General features: G+C 36.3%; 3 protein-coding genes and 1 non-coding gene across 4 annotated transcripts; 1 reads left to right on the top strand and 3 right to left on the bottom strand.

Annotated features, from left to right (window-relative positions):
• Positions 1-2,481: 2,481 nt before the first annotated feature.
• On the bottom strand, positions 2,482-6,973 carry LOC140747881 (uncharacterized). The gene is made up of 4 exons (XM_073080499.1): positions 5,335-6,973; positions 3,937-4,131; positions 2,820-2,946; positions 2,482-2,548 (listed from the first exon to the last, which is right to left on the bottom strand). The coding sequence occupies exons 1-4, from the start codon at positions 6,971-6,973 to the stop codon at positions 2,482-2,484; spliced, it is 2,028 nt and encodes a 675-aa protein (XP_072936600.1).
• A 1,053-nt stretch (positions 6,974-8,026) lies between these two features.
• On the bottom strand, positions 8,027-12,728 carry LOC140747882 (trypsin-like). Its single transcript, XM_073080500.1, has 3 exons — positions 12,246-12,728; positions 9,364-9,512; positions 8,027-8,204 (listed from the first exon to the last, which is right to left on the bottom strand). The coding sequence occupies exons 1-3, from the start codon at positions 12,726-12,728 to the stop codon at positions 8,027-8,029; spliced, it is 810 nt and encodes a 269-aa protein (XP_072936601.1).
• Positions 12,729-15,319: 2,591 nt separating this feature from the next.
• LOC140747884 (serine protease 52-like) lies at positions 15,320-17,136 on the bottom strand. Its single transcript, XM_073080501.1, has 3 exons — positions 16,713-17,136; positions 16,121-16,263; positions 15,320-15,483 (listed from the first exon to the last, which is right to left on the bottom strand). Exons 1-3 carry the CDS (start codon positions 17,097-17,099, stop codon positions 15,321-15,323), a joined length of 693 nt encoding a protein of 230 aa, XP_072936602.1. The 5' UTR covers positions 17,100-17,136; the 3' UTR covers position 15,320.
• Positions 17,137-19,613: 2,477 nt separating this feature from the next.
• On the top strand, positions 19,614-19,685 carry TRNAG-UCC (transfer RNA glycine (anticodon UCC)). Its single transcript has one exon. It is a non-coding gene; the product is annotated as a tRNA-Gly (tRNA).
• Positions 19,686-19,906: the final 221 nt, after the last annotated feature.

Genomic DNA, 19,906 nt, shown 5'->3' on the forward strand with positions numbered 1-19,906 from the left:
AATTACATCTATCTTAACTGTTTCTATTTTCTGATACGAAGAAAGTCATTTTCTATTGGCTGTGTTTTGAAGTAGATAACTTAATTCTGTAGTACAGTTTCAAGTAAATAGCTTGCGGTTTAATTTGTTTTAGAAGATTACTTACTAATTATCTAAGGGAGTAAGAAATATAACACGGATAGTTTAGTTGTATATGTTGATTTGTTGAATGTACTTGGTGTCAAGACAAAAGTTGCTTGAAAATAAATCAATAAGATATACGAGTACATTTTCGTAATGCGTATTGGGTAAATACCACAACAAGTAATTCTACAGATGTTTATTTGCAATACGTAAGATTCCGATATTTTAATAATACTTTAAAAGTATGATATGTAAGGAAATAATTATTAAAAAACGGAATATAGCAGTGTTACAGTTATATAATTAAGAAATGTTTATTAATTTTGATAAAACCTTAGTCAAATTAAAAATGTACGGATGCACTAGTCAATAAAAAAATCTAGACATAGGCTAATCACTCGCTTATTAAGACAACACTTCAACCAATAAAAATTCGAAAATAACACCTCTATAAATACTAAAAATTCACTGCATTCAGGCACTGACGGATGCGAATAAAATCAATACTGAACGGAAGGCGATACATAACAGCATTCCACCAGACCATCCACCATTCCATCGAATTGAAAGTCAGCGGGCGTTTGAGCGCGTCAGACGCCATCTCCAAATACGACCGAGTCCTACTTCCTTTCTACCCCAAATCTGTTGGTCCCCAGGCCGGCCAGCTCCCTCGAGAGACTGCCGATCGGGCGAACAATGAATGAGCAATGTCACGTCGGTTTCCAATTAAGTACTCACTGTGGCAGCCATTCGGAATCAAGGTAGACTGATTTTGACGTTGGAGTACATTTATTCTGAGTGTAAGCTTAAACCTTACCTTACCTACCTTAGTCTTTTACCTTATATACCATTCGGGATTTTGCGAATTTAAGTCGATATCAAACGAACAGTGATGGTTAGCATATTTACTTAAATAAAAAATGTTAGCTATTTATTGTACAATATGTAAGAAAACTCCCAGTTCTAGGTTCACATATAGTTTATTTCCATAGATACACCAACACTGAACACTTAAACTATTCCAACACTTTATAATTAAACTCACAGTAATTTGGTACGGTATATTTCCAATCTGAACACTATTACAACTGACAATCGAATGCTCACAAAAATGCGGCTCCCAACCAACTGAACTCGAAATACCCTACAAATAATAATTTTATCATTTTCTTACATTCTTGTCAATATCGTTTTCTTGTATTTAATTTTCATTTTAACACTGATTAAATTCATAATATCGGTAATATTCTTTACAATATTTTAATAAATATTTAATAACATAATCACTAACTCTTACATTCGCCCATCCTGACAATGTGCATGTCCTCATGCACACCAGGGAAAAAAAAGTATCTTTTAGCAATTAAATTTAAATCACTCTGCGAACCCATCAATTCTCGCAGAACTAATAAACGTCATATCATGAATTTATTATGATATTGTAAACCCATCCATTCTTACAATATCACTCTTTCCAAGGGAGTTACATCTGCAAACCCATCCATTCTTGCAGATAGTAAGCATCCCTATAATATATCAGTAGCATGGAACATCTCGGTGGCTGCGTCATGAACCCATCCATTCTCATGACGAAGACAACGATACGACATACTGTAAACCCATCCATTCTTACAGTAAGTCTATGCTCCATACAATGCAAATAAAAAGTGAAACTATTCCCCTTTCCAAACTTTTCAATATAATAAACTTATACTCTTTTCTTTATTTTTACTTTTTCCATATCTTCCCTTTTATTTCAATTTCATTATCTTATTATAACTTCATGTAATACAATCATTAACTAAGTTGTAATTTTAATATAAAATATACGTTATCTTTTATTAGTATATATTTTAGATTTAACAATATAAAAAATAAAGCTATAACAATAAAATTATATAAATCATGTTAATCATTATAGTTATTTATTTCCTTTTTTTTTTAGTTTATAGTTTATTGTTTATTTTATTACTTAAAATTTAATATATTTAGTAATTATAATTGTAAATAACATGGATATAATATTTAACATCTAAAAATTATGGCATTTAATGTATGTTGAAAATTATTAAATACTTATTACATCATTATCGTCACTTATATTTTCAATATCACATTCGTCATTATCGGTGGTATCGGACTCATGGATTTCTAAAGAAGCGATATTGACCCACGGTAACATTCGATCCGCAGCTACAGTAGTTTTCCGTTTGTTCTTTGTTGCCGTTAGACCGGGTATAGCTGCTACTCGATATCTATCATTCCCTAATACTGAGACTACACGATATGGGCCTATATATGCCGGAAGAAGTTTCTTACTTTTTCCCTCATTAGCAAAAGCTACTTTTGTTATTTTCACTAACTGGCCTTCAGTATAGACACGAGCGCGGCGTTTGCCCTTATCATAACTTTGCTTTTGTTTTGCCTGATGAACGTCAATTGCATCTTTAGCCTGTTGTCTGATACGTGTCAAGTCAGTGGTGTCGCGAGTTTCCTGACGAATTTCATTAAGCTTAGGATTTGCTTCCGAATTTATACGTGTGCCAAACATGACTTCGGCGGGTGTCTTCCCACCTATAGACTTTTGACAGGTATTGTTCAATCCCCACTGTACTTTCCCAACCGCATGATCCCAAGCCTTGTCGTCGTTATTTAAATTTTGGGCTGTTAGTGAATTAAGAATAGTACGGTTGTACCTTTCAACCTGCCCGTTTGACCGGGGACTTGCTACCGCGTTCAGAACATGCTTCACGCCTTTATCAAGGCAAAACTTTCTGAAAGCATGTGACGTGAAACATGTTCCTCTATCGCTGATCATGCGGTCTGGAATGCGAAAGGTATAAAAAATATCTTCCAAAACTCTTATAGCACTCTGGGACTTTGTATTACGAACGGGCCTAACAAATACAAATTTGGTAAACCCATCGACAATAACTAAGAGATGAGTATTGCCCCACTTAGATTTGACGAACGGTCCAAGGTGGTCGATATGTAGCGTGTGGAACGGGACTTCTACCTTTTCAATCGGATGTAAATATCCCTCTTTACAAGAACTATTTTTCTTCACGTAAGCACATTCTATGCACGCATTAACGTACTTTTTTACAAATTTAGACATTTTTGAAAACCAGTAAGATTGTTTAATACGATTTAATGTTTTTTCTACTCCAAAATGTCCCATGTCGTCATGATTTAGACGACAAATCTGCCACCTTGCACCCTTCGGCACGACCCACCGAATATTGTTTGTATCCCCATTTAAGTATCGGTATAGTTTGTTATCTTTTAACAGAAAATTGTCTTTAATATATTTTAGCCCTTCTACATCAATTTTGGAAGTAAGAACATCTTTAATCCTACACAATTCTGAATCACCTATCTGCAAGGTATGTAGCCAATCTTCGTTATTAATACTCATAACTGACGGATACAGGTCCAGAACCTTTGTAGTTTCGTCATCTATCACAGGATTGCGAGAAAGAGCGTCAACATGTGTCATTTTAACCCCAGGGCGATACTCGACTATACAATTAAACTCTTGCATCAAAAGCCACCATCGGGCAACTCGGGGAAGAATATCGCGTTTTGAAAAAGTAGCACGCAATGCACTACAATCAGTGACTACTTTAAATTTTTGTCCTAATAAATACACCCTAAATTTCTTTAATGAACATATTACCGCAAGTGTTTCAAGTTCAAACGCGTGAAAGTTTTTCTCTTCAGGGGAAGTTTTTCGACTATAAAAAGCAATTGGCCTAAATGAATCACTGTTTCCAGACTTTTGTAATAATACACCTCCAATTCCCAGCTTACTGGCATCCGTATGGAGTTCAGTTTCAGCCGTTGGATCGAAAATAGCAAGAATAGGTCTATTTATTAATTTATCTTTAAGAGTCTTAAATGCCTCTTCCTGTTCATACGTCCAAGTCCAGGGAGCATCTTTAGTTAGCAATTTTGTTAGAGGATGTGCTAGCGATGCAAAATTTTTAATGAACTTGCGGAAATATCCTACAAGCCCGAGAAATTGTCGTACTGTATGCTGATCAGTCGGACAAGGGAAGTCTACTACACACTGAATTTTCTTATCGCCCGGGCGAATTCCATCTAAACTTATTTCATAACCTAAATAGCTAATCTTATCTTTGAGAAATTCGCATTTAGTAAGATTAAGGGTAAGATTGGCGTCTTCTATTAATTTTAAAACTTTTTCTAACCTGTCCAGACATTCATCAATATTTTTACCATATATTAAAATGTCATCTATATATGACGTAGCTCCGTCATACCTCGCTGGACCCAAAACCCTATGCATCATTCTTTGGAATACCGCTGGCGCATTTGCCAGTCCGAAGGGCATACGGTTAAATTCGTATTGGCCGTCCGGTGTGACAAAAGATGTTAAGGGTCGAGATCGCTCAGAAATAGGAACTTGGTAGTAACCCGATGTTAAATCAAGGGTGACAAAATAAGCCTGACCCGACAAACGTGCTATTTCATCGTCGATATTCGGCATAGGGTAGCGTTCTTTAACTGTCACTGAATTTAGCATTCGATAATCCACACACATTCTCAATTTACCGTCTTTTTTACGTACTAAAATAATTGGACTTGCATATTCGGAAACGGACTCTCTCACTATTCCCGCATCCAACATTTCAGTAACTAAATCCCGTACATGTTCCCGTTCTTTATATGACAATCTGTAAGGCCGATAAACAATGGGCTTATTACTATTTACCTCAATAGTCATTTCAGTAGTATTAGCACACCCTAATTCCTTCAACGACGACGCAAAACAATGTTGGTATTTATTTAGCAATGTTAAGAGTTTCTGGCGGTTACACTCGTCAATTGTACGGCCTATATGAACTTTATCGCTATCTATACTACATGACACTAAAGCTTCTTTCGGGGATGTTGTGATGTGATTTACGATATTAATTTCCGACCCGCGACTGACTACCATTCCTGCCTTTATGTCACAATATGTTGTAACTGGAGAAATAAGAATATTAACAAATGAATTTTTAACGGGGTATATGCCCCCCAATACCATAATCTGTTGCGACGGTTTGCCAATAATTTTGCTATCTATCAAAATTTCACTGTTAATTTGCGGTTCTACAATAGCTCTTATGGTCGCCGGCCCATAATACCTAACATCGGAAATAGCTATAATCTTAATTGATATGTCATTATGTATATCGGTACTTGAAAAGGGCACCTCATTATTTATATCAAAGAAACTGAGTTTACTTGAAGTCTTGCAAACGGTAACATGCTGTTGCTCAGTAAACGTCTGGCCTATCAATATTGGAACTTCCAAATATTTATCATCAACAACTTGACACTCTACGTCAGCTCGTACACCATCAATAATTAAAATCACTTGAACTGTACCAAGAGTCTGTACCACTTGATTACCGAATCCTTTTAGAATACTGGATTTATCACTAAGTGATAACCCTAAACAAGCTGCAAATGATTGCCCTATTAATGATACATCGCTGCCGAAATCCACAAATCCTTTTGATGCAACGTTATTTACGTAAATGTCTTTGTAAAACTTAGAACTCGGGTTCAAGTTGGATATAAGCATTGTTTTTTGAATAGTGTCATTTATACCGTCTCTATTGACACTAAAGCAATCATCAGTTTTGTGCCCTACCCTATTGCATTTGTTACATCTAACGATAGGTTTGGGACATTTCAAAAAAGGATGCCCCTTTTCTTTACAGTTAAAACAAAATAAAGAATTATTTTGAGCCGTACTAACTTTGTTACCCATTTTATTATTACCGAAGGTATTTGTATCGATCCCTAATCTTGTTTTATAATTTGTCCGATCCATAACTTGAAATGTTTCTTTATTGCTCATTAAAAACTGTAATAATTGTTCTGGTTCAGAACAACGAAGCGAGACCGCACTAGACTTTATGGTTTTATCTGTTAGACCGTGGATAATACAATCAACAGCACGCTTTCCTTCTATATTACATTGGTTTAACAAAGCCAGCTTGTCATAATAATAAACTTCAATAGGTTCATTAAATCGGCTTTTCCTTTTCAACATGTCTTCCAGGGCTTGGCCATAGTTAATTTCACATGGGAATGCACTTATCAACTTTTCTTGCCATTCGTTCCAATTAAAAAGAATTGAGGGTAAACTTTCATACCAGACTTTGGCCAAACCCTGAAGCTTTTGTAATGCAAAGTGGATAGTAGTCTTGTCATCCCAACCGTACACGGCAGCACACTCATTAACCTTTTTTAACCATATATCCATGCGTTGGGTTTTGGATGATGGGTCAAAATCAGATAGAATGTTTTTGTGGTTACTCGAAGATTGAGCGTATAGCGTGGACGGTTGTAATGGCACATTTTTAAATGAATTCAAAAGGTTGATTACATCATTGGAAGTAAACGTCGGACTCTTGGGTTTCTTTGATGGATTTTCAGGTTCGTCAATAATACTCCTACTTCTCGCACGACCAGCACGTTCATGTGGGCTACGCTCTCGTCTCCGAGAGAGTCTCTCACGTCCGGTTGCTGTATCGCGTGTAGAATGACGGCTGCTTTGATGTATACGTTCTCGCTGGTTACTCACGGTTCGTCGCATCCGATCGCGTTCCCTCTCCAAGTCATGTTGCAGGTCACGTAGTCGCCCGCGTTCTTGATGTACTTGTCGCTCCAAGTCGCGTAGCCTCTCGGACTCGCGCGGGACGCTGTATTCGGCTACGCGGCTCCTGCGCTGCCCGGGTACGCTGTCGCGGCGACTCCGGCTGCGGCTGCGACGGCTGCCATCCGGTGTCTCCAACCGATGTGGTTGCGTCTCTCTTTCATTTGGCATTTTATCTGGAACTCAAAAGCAGGTCCAACTATGTATCCACTATCGAAATAAAATTTTAATAATCCTAGGCTAAGGTACTTATAATATTAACAGAAACCCGAGTATTTCTTTTTTTTTTTTTATAATAGGGTAATAAAAATACTGTATATTAATTATTTTATATAAAAAAACTGTGTCGTTACTTAAGAAAAATAAATCGTCTAAAGTTCGTAAGAAAGTAAATAATAACTAAAAATAAGTCTAAGTTCACTATGACATACTTCGTGGAAACAATTTTGATGTTAAAGCTTAAAGTAAATATTACTGCGTACACTTAATCATATATTTATTTTCGTTCTTGAATACACATATTAAAAGGCAAGGTACTTACCACTTCTGAAGTGTAAGAAAACTCCCAGTTCTAGGTTCACATATAGTTTATTTCCATAGATACACCAACACTGAACACTTAAACTATTCCAACACTTTATAATTAAACTCACAGTAATTTGGTACGGTATATTTCCAATCTGAACACTATTACAACTGACAATCGAATGCTCACAAAAATGCGGCTCCCAACCAACTGAACTCGAAATACCCTACAAATAATAATTTTATCATTTTCTTACATTCTTGTCAATATCGTTTTCTTGTATTTAATTTTCATTTTAACACTGATTAAATTCATAATATCGGTAATATTCTTTACAATATTTTAATAAATATTTAATAACATAATCACTAACTCTTACAAATACATAAAATACAAATATCATCATGTTATCTCTTTTAGGCAATTTATTCACAAAAGGGAGGCGAAAAGGAAGTAACGAACGCGTATTATAAGTAGACGTGTTTTAAGAAACTTTTAATAAGTTACGGATTAATAACACAAAGAATAACATATACTTTCATTCATAATCTAGACACAAACTCTGCGAAAAAGATAAGTTTATTCATAAAGATTTTTACACGTTGACTAGGTCTCTATAAATGAAATTAAAAAACCAACAAAGTCATCATCATCATCGCCATCAGCATCACCATCATCATCAGCATCATCAAATGTTGTCAACAGCAGTCCTTATCAACCGGTTCCTTCTTATACAGCACCTTGACCGTCTCCCGCAGCCAGGGTCTCTCGTTGAGCAAGCTGGCGTACAGCGTGGCGCCGCGCACCATGAACGACACCACGCCCACCAGCGCCCGCGACGGCTTGGTGGTCACTAGGCCGTTGCCCATATCACCTCTGGAATCGATGGAAATATACACATATTTTTCTTTGTTAACACCTGTTTGTATATATTTATAGTTAAAACATAAATTGGAGCCAATCTGGATACTTAATGAACTACTTAATTGTTTACGAAATAAGTAGTGTCTGCCTTAAAACAGCAGTTTAGTTATTGGATGTGGTTGTTTATTTATTTATTGTCAATATTTAGTTATGTCAAATTCAATGTCATAATACAGAGGATATGTAGTAGCTTGTTTGATGGGGTGTAATTTCAATTCAGTAGTGAAACAAGCGTGGAATTGTTGATTTCGCGCGCCTTAAAACTTTCGGTAGGTAAATAAATAGGTTCCCTCAGGATGTTTTCATTTACCGTTCAAGCTAGTGAGAATTTGTAAGAAGCATAATCCATAAATAAAAAAAGAACGGATTAGCCTGGGATTTGAACCTCAGTCTTCCAGATTGAGATTCCGAACTTTCAACTACTATCATTGTCTTTGCTGACATACATATATATAATCTTATGTATAAAATTCTCGTGTCACAATGTCAGTTACCGTACTCCGAAACGGCCTTACCGATTTTCACATAATTTTATATGCATTGCATATTCAGTAGGTCTGAATCGGCTACTATATATGTTTCATATCCCTAAGTGATAAGGGTTGTTCACACTTAACATTTTTTTAATTTCAATTCAGTAGTGAAACAAGCGTGGAATTGTAGATTTCGCGCGCCTTAAAACTTTCGGTAGGTAAATAAATAGATTCCCTCAGGATGTTTTCATTTACCGTTCAAGCTAGTGATCATTTGTAAGAAGCATAATCCATAAATCTTTGAAAAAAGAACGGATTAGCCTGGGATTTGAACCTCAGTCTTCCAGATTGAGATTCCGAACTTTCAACTACTATCATTGTCTTTGCTGACATACATATAATCTTATGTATAAAATTCTCGTGTCACGTCAGTTACAGTACTCCTCCGAAACAGCTTTACCGATTTTCACATAATTTTATATGCATATTCAGTAGGTCTGATTCGGCTACTATCTATTTTTCATATCCCTAAGTGATAAGGGTTGTTCACCTTAACATTTTTTTATTTATATGGCAACATAACGTTTGCCGGGTCAGCTAGTGTAGTATAATAATGTGTAGGATATAGCAAAACGTACTGATAATGGTATCCAGTGAGAGGTAAGGTGCAGATATAAGCTGGGGAGATCCTGATACCCGTATATTCTAGGCATTCGTTCATTGAAAGTACTCGTTGTTTCGTAACTTCCAAATGTCGCATATCACTGTAGTCTGGAAGGACAAGCGGCTGAAACAAAACATATTCTAGATGTATGTTTAAACTATTGTGGCGACTTTCCACTACTCGTCAAGAGATGGCGCTGCTGAATCACGCTATCGAAGTTTTCTAAACATCTTGCATATATACAAGCTCTGAACTGAGACTGTCAGAGCACGGCCGCTGCTCGGGAATGATCACCTAGCCCGGCGGGAGATCTCCCTTTGCCAAACTATTAAACAAACCTTATAGAGATATTTTCAAGAGGTTTACTAACTTAGACATAAATGAGGTATTAGCAACTCCTTAAATAATCTCTGAACTTTAAGTTAAGTAGCAGTATTACTTCACGGTGAAGCATTTGATGTTGAAGAGGAGCAATCCTTAGTAGAAAAATACGCGTAAAGAAGTTGATGTTTAGTAACAACTTTATAAATTCTAAAAGTTGGTTGAACCTGTGTGATTCGACTGAGCAGATGAGTATCACCGCCACACCCATTTCTTGAGTGAAGCATGTGTTTCTGTGAAAAGGTGTGGTTGCTGGCTGACTTGTAAACGATGCGACCATCTTAAAGCTCAGAAGCTACAAGTTTTTTTTTTTTTTTTTTTTTGCATGTATAAAGTACCGTATGAGTAATAGGGTACTTTATATTAATTACAATCTAGCCTACTATAAGACTAATGAGTAATTTTACGCTAACTTAAACTGCTAAATAATCATATAATGAAGGCGGCGTCCTCTGACACTGCACTTCTTTGTCTTATCACATAAAGGAGTAGACACATTGTTCTTGTGTTCTATAATGTTCACTTATCACTATTTCACTAACACTACACTGTGTCATGTCACTAACTCAAATGGTTTAATCCTTTTGAGTCTTCTCACTAGGTCCGTCGTATCGAGGAGCTGGATCGCCTCGATATTGACGTGATGGTGAAGTCTTTTTTGATGGCCTTCAGCATAAGTGCTAATCACTTTTTTAACAAGGTCTACTTGAAGGTCCCGATGTAGATCTTCGTTTCTTACATACCAAGGTGCATTTGCAATACCCCTAAGTACTTTATTTTGGAACGTTTGTATGATATCTAAATTTCTCTTTTTGGTACAACCCCAGAGTTGAATACCATATGTCCATACAGGCATTAGGACTTGTTTATATAACAATATTTTATTGTATATAGACAGCGAGGAATGTTTCCCAAGCAGCCAATGCATAGCTCTGTATTTGAGCTCCAACTCGTCACGTTTTTTCTTGACGTGAGCTCTCCAGCGCAGCTTCGCATCAAGGGTCATGCCAAGATATTTGGCTGTGTTTGCGTATGGTATGGGTGTATTGTTAATATATATAGGTTGATAATTAGGGTGCCTATTTGTAAAATCAATGTGCACTGATTTGCTTTCATTGAGTTTCATTCGCCACTTCTTCGTCCAATTGATTACTTTGTTGATAGCTGCTTGGCATTTCTCCGCTGCTTCAGCGTGATCATTCCCTACAGCTATGATTGCCGTATCATCAGCAAAAGTTGCGAAGATGTTATTTTCTGTTTCTGGAATGTCACAGGTGTATAAGAGGTACAGGACCGGCCCCAATACACTGCCTTGTGGTACGCCAGCATTTATTTTCTTGAGATCTGAGTATGCTTCTCCTTGTCTCACTCGGAAAGCTCTGTTTGAAATATAAGATACTAATATTTCTGAGAATTGCTTTGGTAGCATTGCTCTTAGCTTCAATATCAAGCCTTCATGCCAAACTTTATCGAAGGCTTGCGCTACATCTAAGAATACTGCAGAGCAGACTTTCTTCTCTTCTAGTGATTTTTCTATTGTATTAGAAATCCTATGAATTTGATCTATCGTGGAGTGTTTTTCTCTGAAACCAAACTGGTGATCTGGTATTAAGTTTTTATGTTCTAATATGGGTTTGAGTCGCTTTAACAAGAGCTTCTCAAAGACCTTAGACATTATAGGTAATAGGGAGATAGGCCTGTATGATGCAGCTTCATGTGGCGGTTTACCCGGTTTTGGTATCATTATTACTTCAGCTACCTTCCATAAGTCTGGAACATATTGAATTCTGAATGAAGCATTTATTAGGGAAGTTAACTTGACTACAGCTTTTCTAGGAAGGTTCTTCATAACCTCGCCTGTAATTAAGTCAAATCCAGGAGCTTTTTTAGGGTTAATGTTGCGTTGTATCTCTGTTGACACTTCTTTTGTGGTCACAAATTTAATATATAGCCCTGTCTGCTCTATACTGTGACTACTATAATCACTATATTCTCCTTCATTTGGTTGAAATATATAGAAGCTACAAGTAATAACGCATTTGTAATCGGCTTCAGGTAGAACCTCTGTTTCGTATGGCGTTGGATACATATATTAATGGATGGGATGGACCAATTACCAGGTGGTCTTAAGATCCTTTGCTTTTTTTATATATTTAACCTAACGATAAGGCAAACAGGCTACCTGATGGAAAGCAGTCACCGTCGCCTATGGACATTTGCAACACCAGAGGCGTCGCCAATGCATCGCCGGCTTTGTAGTAGAGTTCTTTTTACACACCTCTTGAAGAGCCCCATGTCATAGTCCTAAGGGAATACCTCAGGAGGAAGTTCATTCCACATTTTGCACGTACGCGGTAAAAATGACCGTGCAAACCGAACCATGGAGGATCGCCACGGGTCAAGCTGATGTTGATGGAACCTCATCCTTCAGCGAATGAAAAACGGTTGCTACTTCATTTAATAAATAAAACTCACCCATTGTTTCCCCCACCCCGCTGAGAACAGAGCATCGTTGTCTACCAGGCTGTTCAATGATATCGGTATCTTGTGTATGCCTTTGCCTATAGGCACTTCCCGGTTAAACTTCGCCACCGCCAAGTCATACTTGCCCTTTGCTGGATTGTAGTTCGGATGTATTTTAAAACACGTTATATTACGAACAACTTTCGCGTAAATCGGCACAGAGGACCCCAAATACGCATAGATTCCACCTTGGTTAAGTTTCATCTCTCTCATACAATGTGCCGAGGTTACTACAGCTTTGGTGGTTATTAGCGACGAACCACATGTCGAGGGTTTCACTGAACTAAAATATAAGAAGACAGCATGTGGAAATGAGTTTATATTCACGTGAAAACCCCTAACAATCCGTCTAGATATATTGCCGTGCAGTGAGTTATCTCCCTTTACAGCTGAACTAATTAAATATGCCAAGAAAATTATGGATCCCGCCACCATATTTTGCTTACGAGCAAATGTGTGGTTTAATTATTATTGGATTAGAACCATAAAATCGCCATTTTATGACCTTTTTATGCCCGTTTTGCGTAAATTTCACAAATAAATCTGGTGAATATAATGAGAAGTTTGAGATATCGCAAATTAATTTTAAATGTCCGTAAATTAAAAGCATGAAATTAAGCCACACACTCTTGTAAAGCGAGTGATAAAATTAAGTGGCTTTAAATATTTCTAACAAGCATTTTATGGGCCTGTTTTAATACAAACTTAAAAAAAAACAATTATCGTTACCGGGTACTGTCTGTTAAGCTGGGCTTACATGGGGCATGTTTAACATTTTGGTGGTACAAAATGAATGGTACAACTACCTTTTGTATCGAAATCAACAGTTGCAACACACATAACATCTTGTGTGTTGCAACTGCTGATTACTCTTGGAAACCCCGGGACTACGGTCTTGCCCTCACCTAAATCCGGTCCTGAATTGGATCATTTTTGTCATCCATTCTTAGTTCTACTTACTATTCTTCTGTAGTATTTACTATAGTATATCTTTATATTTGCATAGGGCAGCTATTTGAAAATAAAATTCCTTGTGATAACAAAATATATAATTGTTAATGAACCCGCCAACTTTAAGAAAATTGTATTTACTTAATATAAAAATACTAAATATTCCACTTCATATTTGAATGTCTTTGATTTTTATTTTGATTTAATATTCCATCAAGTTGTTTTTCATAGTCGAAATCATCTAATAAATAGTTTGTGTGAAAAAGAAGTGACACAGCGTCAAAATGTCCGCAAGTCACTATCTTCTACACTGTTCATTTGAAAATGTAATTTATGTGAATAAAAGTAGCTACACATTTAAAGACTGTCGTTTCGTACTTCAGGAGCCTTTAACGCATGTTTTCAACGTATGCTTGGCGACGGCCACTTATCCTGACCGGTGGAAACTTACCCGAGTGGTACCGGTGCCGAAGGGTTCAGGAGGTCCGAAGCCTAGTGATTATAGGCCCGTGGCCCTTTTATGTACACCAGCCAAGATATTTGAGTCTGCTATCCATCACGCATTATATGCTCAGATGAAGGCACAATTGTCTGACGCGCAACATGGCTTCCGCCCGGGACGCGGAACAACGGGAAACCTACTCAATTTAATGTCGCGAGTGGTGCCAGCGGTGGATGTCGGAAAACAAGTAGATGTCGCTTACTTCGACTTCAGAAAGGCGTTCGACACGGTAGACAATGACGTCTTGCTTGCAAAACTGGCTGGCGTGGGCTGTACTCAGCAAACGCTAAATTTCTTCGCCAGCTACCTACGAGACAGACGTCAATACGTCGACTGTGGAGGATGCCGGTCGAATCAGTATCCGACGAGATCAGGCGTCAGCCAGGGCAGTAACTTAGGGCCCCTCCAGTTTATCATAATGATAAACGACCTGCCGGAGGTGGTCCATGAGTCTACATGTCTTCTATTTGCTGACGACTTGAAACTGGTTCGTGAAGTGAATAACCTGACGGACCAAGCTGGGCTACAGCGCGACATTAATCGAGTAGTTGAGTGGAGCCACGTAAACAAGTTGTATTTTAATGTAGACAAATGTTTCGTGCTATCGTTCAGCCGAGCTCGTACCCCACTCCAATATTCATACCACATGGGCGGCGAGCAGCTCCAGCGCGTAAAGAAGATCAAAGATCTTGGTGTACATTTTACGGCAGACCTTAACTTTCGAGATCATATAGCCGAAGTATGCAAAAAATCATACCGAAATCTGGGCTTCATATTAAGGCAGGCAAATAGTTTTACGAATATTAGTGCCTTGCGTGTCTTATATGAAGCTCTGGTGAAGAGTCATTTGGAGTGTAACTCGGTTATATGGTCTCCGAGTGAGGCTAAGTACAAAACAATGTTGGAACGTATCCAAAATAAATTTGCCCGGTTTCTCTTCTTAAAGTTACACGGTGTTTATCCCGGCTATCCTTTATTGTATCCTACGTTGTTCGTTCTCGGCATGGTAGGATTCAATAAACTGGAAGTGAGGAGAGAAATCTCGCTCACAAAGTACATATTCCAAGTACTGCGGGGTGAACTTGACAACCCAGTTATATTGAAAGAACTGAAGTTGTGTGTGCCGGATAGAAGTGTGGAGCGCCGGCGACGTCCGCGTCTTCTGGCGTTGCCACACGCACGCACCAACCTGATGCGCGACGCACCCTTAACACGAGCATTGCGCACACTTAACACTATAGCAGACCATATCGACTTGTTCTGTTGCACACTTGGAGAGTTCACGAGGGTAGCCTTCCATGTAGTTGAAAATTATTAATTAGTTTACTTGTATATATTATGTATATTGTATATTTTATGTAATTTGGACGTCAATTATTGTTATTTTTAAGCTACACTAACGCATTAGGATTTTTTTCCTGTAATGTTAGATGTAAGTTGTGAATAAATAAATAAATAAATAAATAATTTTTTACAACTGTGCGATAAAAAGTACGCATTTTTATACAAAGCATTGACCCATGGAGGTGTCGTCGTGTGGTGTGGTTGACGTACTCATGATTGCACTCAAAGTCTTAATAAGAGCAGACGAGCTTTTGGGAAGTCTTTTTGATCCAGTCATAGTAAAACGGAACGTCAGTGTAGACGACAAGACCTCGGCTGATTTCGGGCTTCTTGAAGGAGACTATCCCGATTTGAACATAGCCATCGGTGATCAACGCACTACCCGAATCACCTCTGAAACAAATGAAAAATAATTTTGAAGAATGTCTCCTATCTTTGTCTATGTCTAATATGTTTCTAACATTTTTTCCGAGTTATCATTTTGTATGCATGTAAAAAAAAAATGTTGAATAATATCAACATTTTTTCTACTACGAATATATAAAAATAGTCTTTTTTATGATAAAAAATGTTTCTCGCATTATTGCTTCATGAATGATTCACGATTATATAATAATTAAAGCTTTTAAGTCAAATAGTGGAATTACTTCAAACCTTCAAAGGTAAGTATCAAATTTGCACCATTGCCGACTTACACAAAGAAATATCTTGGTGGTCTAATATTACAACCAATCTTTAAATTTTCTTTCTGCTAAATTTAAATCTTCAAATGCGTGGCTACCCCTGAGGACTAAGCTGGAACGCCTCGGAAAAGTATGTCTCCCTTACCACAACAAAACAAAGTAGCGTTTTACACTGTTGTTATTAAGCAGAAATAGGTGTGGCTTTGTGTCGCCGGAGTCGAACTATAGAGAGTTCTACCAACTTCAAAATGATTCAAATCTTGCCAGACTAAAATGAAAATTATGCCAGAGGCGGCAAAAATTCATATCTTATGGTATCTGTATGACCTGTTCGACGTTTTACTTACGCTGATGCATAGCTGTTACCGAATTTGGCTCCCCCGCATATGCTACCAAGGGGTATCGTGTGCAGCACTCTTACGCATTCATTCCGTGACCACAACTTCTGTTCAGTGTATTGCAACCAATCTGTATTAAGTTGCTTCCTCTCCTAAAATCCAGAATCGTTCTTGTAAATAAAATCGATCATGTAAATTCTTATTGAGCTGTTTGCAGATATGAGAAACGTCAATAATATTTTGTTAACATTCACACAATTGCAATTTTTACTGGTGTATGTTATAATATAGAAATGTAAAAAAAAAAACATAAAAAATAATGTATTTTAGGAGGCACTACTGCTACAGTTATAGACGTATTTACCAATTTAATACTTTTTAATCTCATTGGGCTTGATTACTGTCAGATGTCCATTAGGCAATGCTTACTTACTATCAAGTAGACTGCATGCTCGTTTGCAACTGCTATATTATAAAAAGTAAACATTGGCCTATAACAATATAGGTTACCAATATAAGTTACCAATAACTTTGGGATACTATCCAAGTAAATATTGAAAGTCCAACTTCATTTTACAAAACTAGTTTAAGTACAACTTACATCAGTCAACCCCCATCCAGCGACATTAGCCACTCTTGATTTTGGAGGAGACTTCATCAGGATAACCCTCTTAATATACTGACCCATCACAAATGGCTTCTTCACGTACAACAAAGCGATGTCATTCGATACGGTATCTTCATCGTAACTCCCATGGAGAGCTACTTTGGTCCCATACCTCACCGCTCCTCTGTATTTGTTAGAATTCCCAGCTGTCACCCAGATTTGAGTGCGGCCATCTATCTCTTCAAAGCAATGGGCAGCAGAGAGTAAAACGTTTTGGTTTAGAAGCGACGAGCCACATACAAAATTACCAACGGACAAAAAAGCAGAATGTCCAAAATATTGTATTTTAGCCGGCGCACCTCCGACTACGAAGGATTCCATACATTTAGTACTAGCTAAGTTAGAAGCAACACTTATAATAAATATAGCCTTTCTAAACATCTTATGAACAGTGGTCCGTTGTGGCTAGCTTAATAAAATCGTCGGTAAGAGAAATATTTCTTATCCGCAACCATGATCACGGTTCGTTGAAATTTAATGGTCCTATTAATTTACGCTCGTATTTTCTCGGAACATGAAACAGTGGAAACTGGTTCAGTTTGAATTTCATTATTCCAAAATATGGCGTCTACGTTACTTGGACGTGATCCTGTGGTAGTAGTTCTTGTTTACTACAGATAGATCAAGAATCTATAAAACAGCAAAAATAATTAATAGTAATAATTTTAAATTGTTAACAATAATTTAATATAACAAAATGGTATACCCATTTAGATTTTTATAAGATAAATAAAATTAAGATATCCATAAAAAACATCTATTTTTTACAGATTAAACAGATATTTCAAATTTCAATACATTTCTATGTAAAATCGTTGCAAATAAAAAAAAAACATAGATAATAATAAAAAATAAAAAATATTTAGAAAAAATAGGAAAAATAGAAATAATAGACACTAAATACCATGCTGCAATAATAATACATTACAACTAAATAAAATATGTACAAAAAAATAGGATTTCAGTTTTGTCAGTAATTTGGAGAAATGGTAAGTCTGAATTATGCTATTGTGACCTGCATGTTTAATACATGAAAAAATAATTTATTAATGATTATCTGTTTATTTTATGATCTAATTTTTTTGCTTATTGTATTCGCTTGTTTCTTAAGATTTTCATGCTAAGCCATCATTAGTAAAGATACATCGCCGCCTTGAAATTGAATGAAGCCACAAACGGCTTATTTTAGTATGTTCTTTTTTGAATTCTTGACAAATAAAAACATTTTAGAGAACAGTTACGAATAAATAACTAATACTGCGTAATTTACGTAATAAATAAATAATTATTTCAAATATTATAGGGACATTTTAGCACGGAGACGTGGCAAAACTTTTTTACGCAACTATTTCAATTCTCAAAACTGGGTACATTTTCTTGTTAGGAGTGAGTAATCTTTACTAATCTATGTGTTAAGCTTTTAAGATAGGATACTTTATTTTATTCTTATCATAAAAAATAATCACGCAAATATATGGCATACTTTTTATTGATTTTTAATTTGATTTAGCCGTAGAAGTATACAAGCATACAAGTATACAAGCATGCATCATTCAAGCTTTGAGCGTCACTACAAACTGAGTTCAGTGAATATAGTCGTTAATTATCGTTCCCTGCCGGAATCGTTCTTGGTGAATGAACGAATAGAATGGATAACGCTGAATGAACGTATATTAAAGTCTTGCCTATTAGCGCTATCGAGTTCTCATCAATACTGATTCTATGAGGCGTCTTACTAAGACAAAGTCATGACTTAGCTATAACCAATGAGTAAATAAATATTTATGAGCCTTATAAAACGTGTAGGATTTTCTCTTTACTTCTCTAATTCAATTAATGATGGTTTCCATAGATAGATGAATTTACTGATGTTGAAAATAAAAAAAAAACATGTAACAAGTAAAACAAAATTATCAACTCACTCTTCAATTTCCCTTTAAGAATATATAAAATGTTATTCAAAATCATTTTTAAAGAGTATAAGGGTTTGAAAATTGAACAGAAGAATTCAAGAAGAAACCGTGCATATAGCCCATCTGATGATAATTCCCGTTTATATTGTGTCTTGAAGGAATGGCAGGAAACTAGAACTAGCTAGGAAAGTATGTCTCCCTTACCACACCCTTCAAACCAGAACACAACAGCGCTTAACACTGCTGTTATGAGACAGAAATAGGTGTGGCGGTGGTGCCGCCGGAGTCGAACACAAAGGGTTCTACCACATTCTGACTTATTCTTATAGTAGTATTAAAGTCTTCTAAATAAAAAGTTACATCTTTATGGCTTAAATAAAGAAGGCTCAAATCAGAATAATCCAAAATCATCGTTAATCTAAAGACTGACTAAAATAATACCGATATCAATGTAGGTTTATTTTTAGAGAATCCATCGGTATTTACACCCAAAATGGTCTTAATTTTAATATACCGGTTTTGTGTGGGCAGGGGTTTCCCATCATATTTTTACAATTCTCTCTTCAATAATTTCGATATTTAGTCATTTCTTTAAATAACTTATACTTTATAATATAAAATATACCTTTATTTTTATGCCTAAATAGGTTTCAGTCAATTTTTGTAAATATTTAAAACAAAGGAATTTATTCAAAACAATTTTTTATATCAATATAAATTATCACATTGCTTATAAGGCATTTTTAGACATTGAAAGAAAAATAATTACAGAAATAAGTAGAACGAATTGATTATTTTTATTTTACACACGTAATGAGATATTATAATTCTGTTAGGGCATGAAAACAGCTAAATAAACATTTTGTGATATTTCTTTCTCAAACATTTAGTTTTAAGTCATAATTTCAAAGAAATCATCGAAGCGTTGGTGGTGTAATGGTCAGCATAGTTGCCTTCCAAGCAGTTGATCCGGGTTCGATTCCCGGCCAACGCACTCTTTTTTATTTTTTTTATTTTACTTAAAAATACATTATCTATAAGTACATTTCTATCAGTTGATACTTAGGATTAAACAAAATATTTTTTATTACAATCCTGTATTTATTCTCGTGTCACAATGTTAGTTACCGTACTCCTCTGAAACGGCTTTACTGGTTTTCACCAAAATTTATATGCATATTCAGTAGGCCTGAGAATCGGCTATTATCTACTACT

This window comes from Epargyreus clarus, unplaced genomic scaffold (assembly GCF_041222505.1).
Source record: "Epargyreus clarus isolate Ecla_fem2 unplaced genomic scaffold, WU_Ecla_fem_2.2 ptg000015l, whole genome shotgun sequence".
In the NCBI taxonomy this organism is placed as follows: domain Eukaryota; kingdom Metazoa; phylum Arthropoda; class Insecta; order Lepidoptera; family Hesperiidae; genus Epargyreus; species Epargyreus clarus.

Bases quoted from the DNA above. Each gene is read 5' to 3' on its own strand.
- LOC140747881 (XM_073080499.1), bottom strand. From the start codon at position 6,973: ATGCCAAATGAAAGAGAGACGCAACCACATCGGTTGGAGACACCGGAT. The intron at 2,947-3,936 runs GTAAGCTGGGAA...TTCGCATTCCAG, and splicing joins TGAACTCCATACGGATGCCA to ACCGCATGATCAGCGATAGA. The intron at 2,549-2,819 runs GTACAACCGTAC...GACGTTCATCAG, and splicing joins TCAAACGGGCAGGTTGAAAG to GCAAAACAAAAGCAAAGTTA.
- LOC140747884 (XM_073080501.1), bottom strand. From the start codon at position 17,099: ATGGAATCCTTCGTAGTCGGAGGTGCGCCGGCTAAAATACAATATTTT. The intron at 16,264-16,712 runs GTAAGTTGTACT...TCTGGATTTTAG, and splicing joins CTGGATGGGGGTTGACTGAT to GAGAGGAAGCAACTTAATAC. The intron at 15,484-16,120 runs GTAAGTAAAACG...CATTTGTTTCAG, and splicing joins GGTAACAGCTATGCATCAGC to AGGTGATTCGGGTAGTGCGT.
- LOC140747882 (XM_073080500.1), bottom strand. From the start codon at position 12,728: ATGGTGGCGGGATCCATAATTTTCTTGGCATATTTAATTAGTTCAGCT. The intron at 9,513-12,245 runs GTGAGTTTTATT...GTTTTGTTTCAG, and splicing joins CGGGGTGGGGGAAACAATGG to CCGCTTGTCCTTCCAGACTA. The intron at 8,205-9,363 runs GTACGTTTTGCT...CATCGATTCCAG, and splicing joins CTCACTGGATACCATTATCA to AGGTGATATGGGCAACGGCC.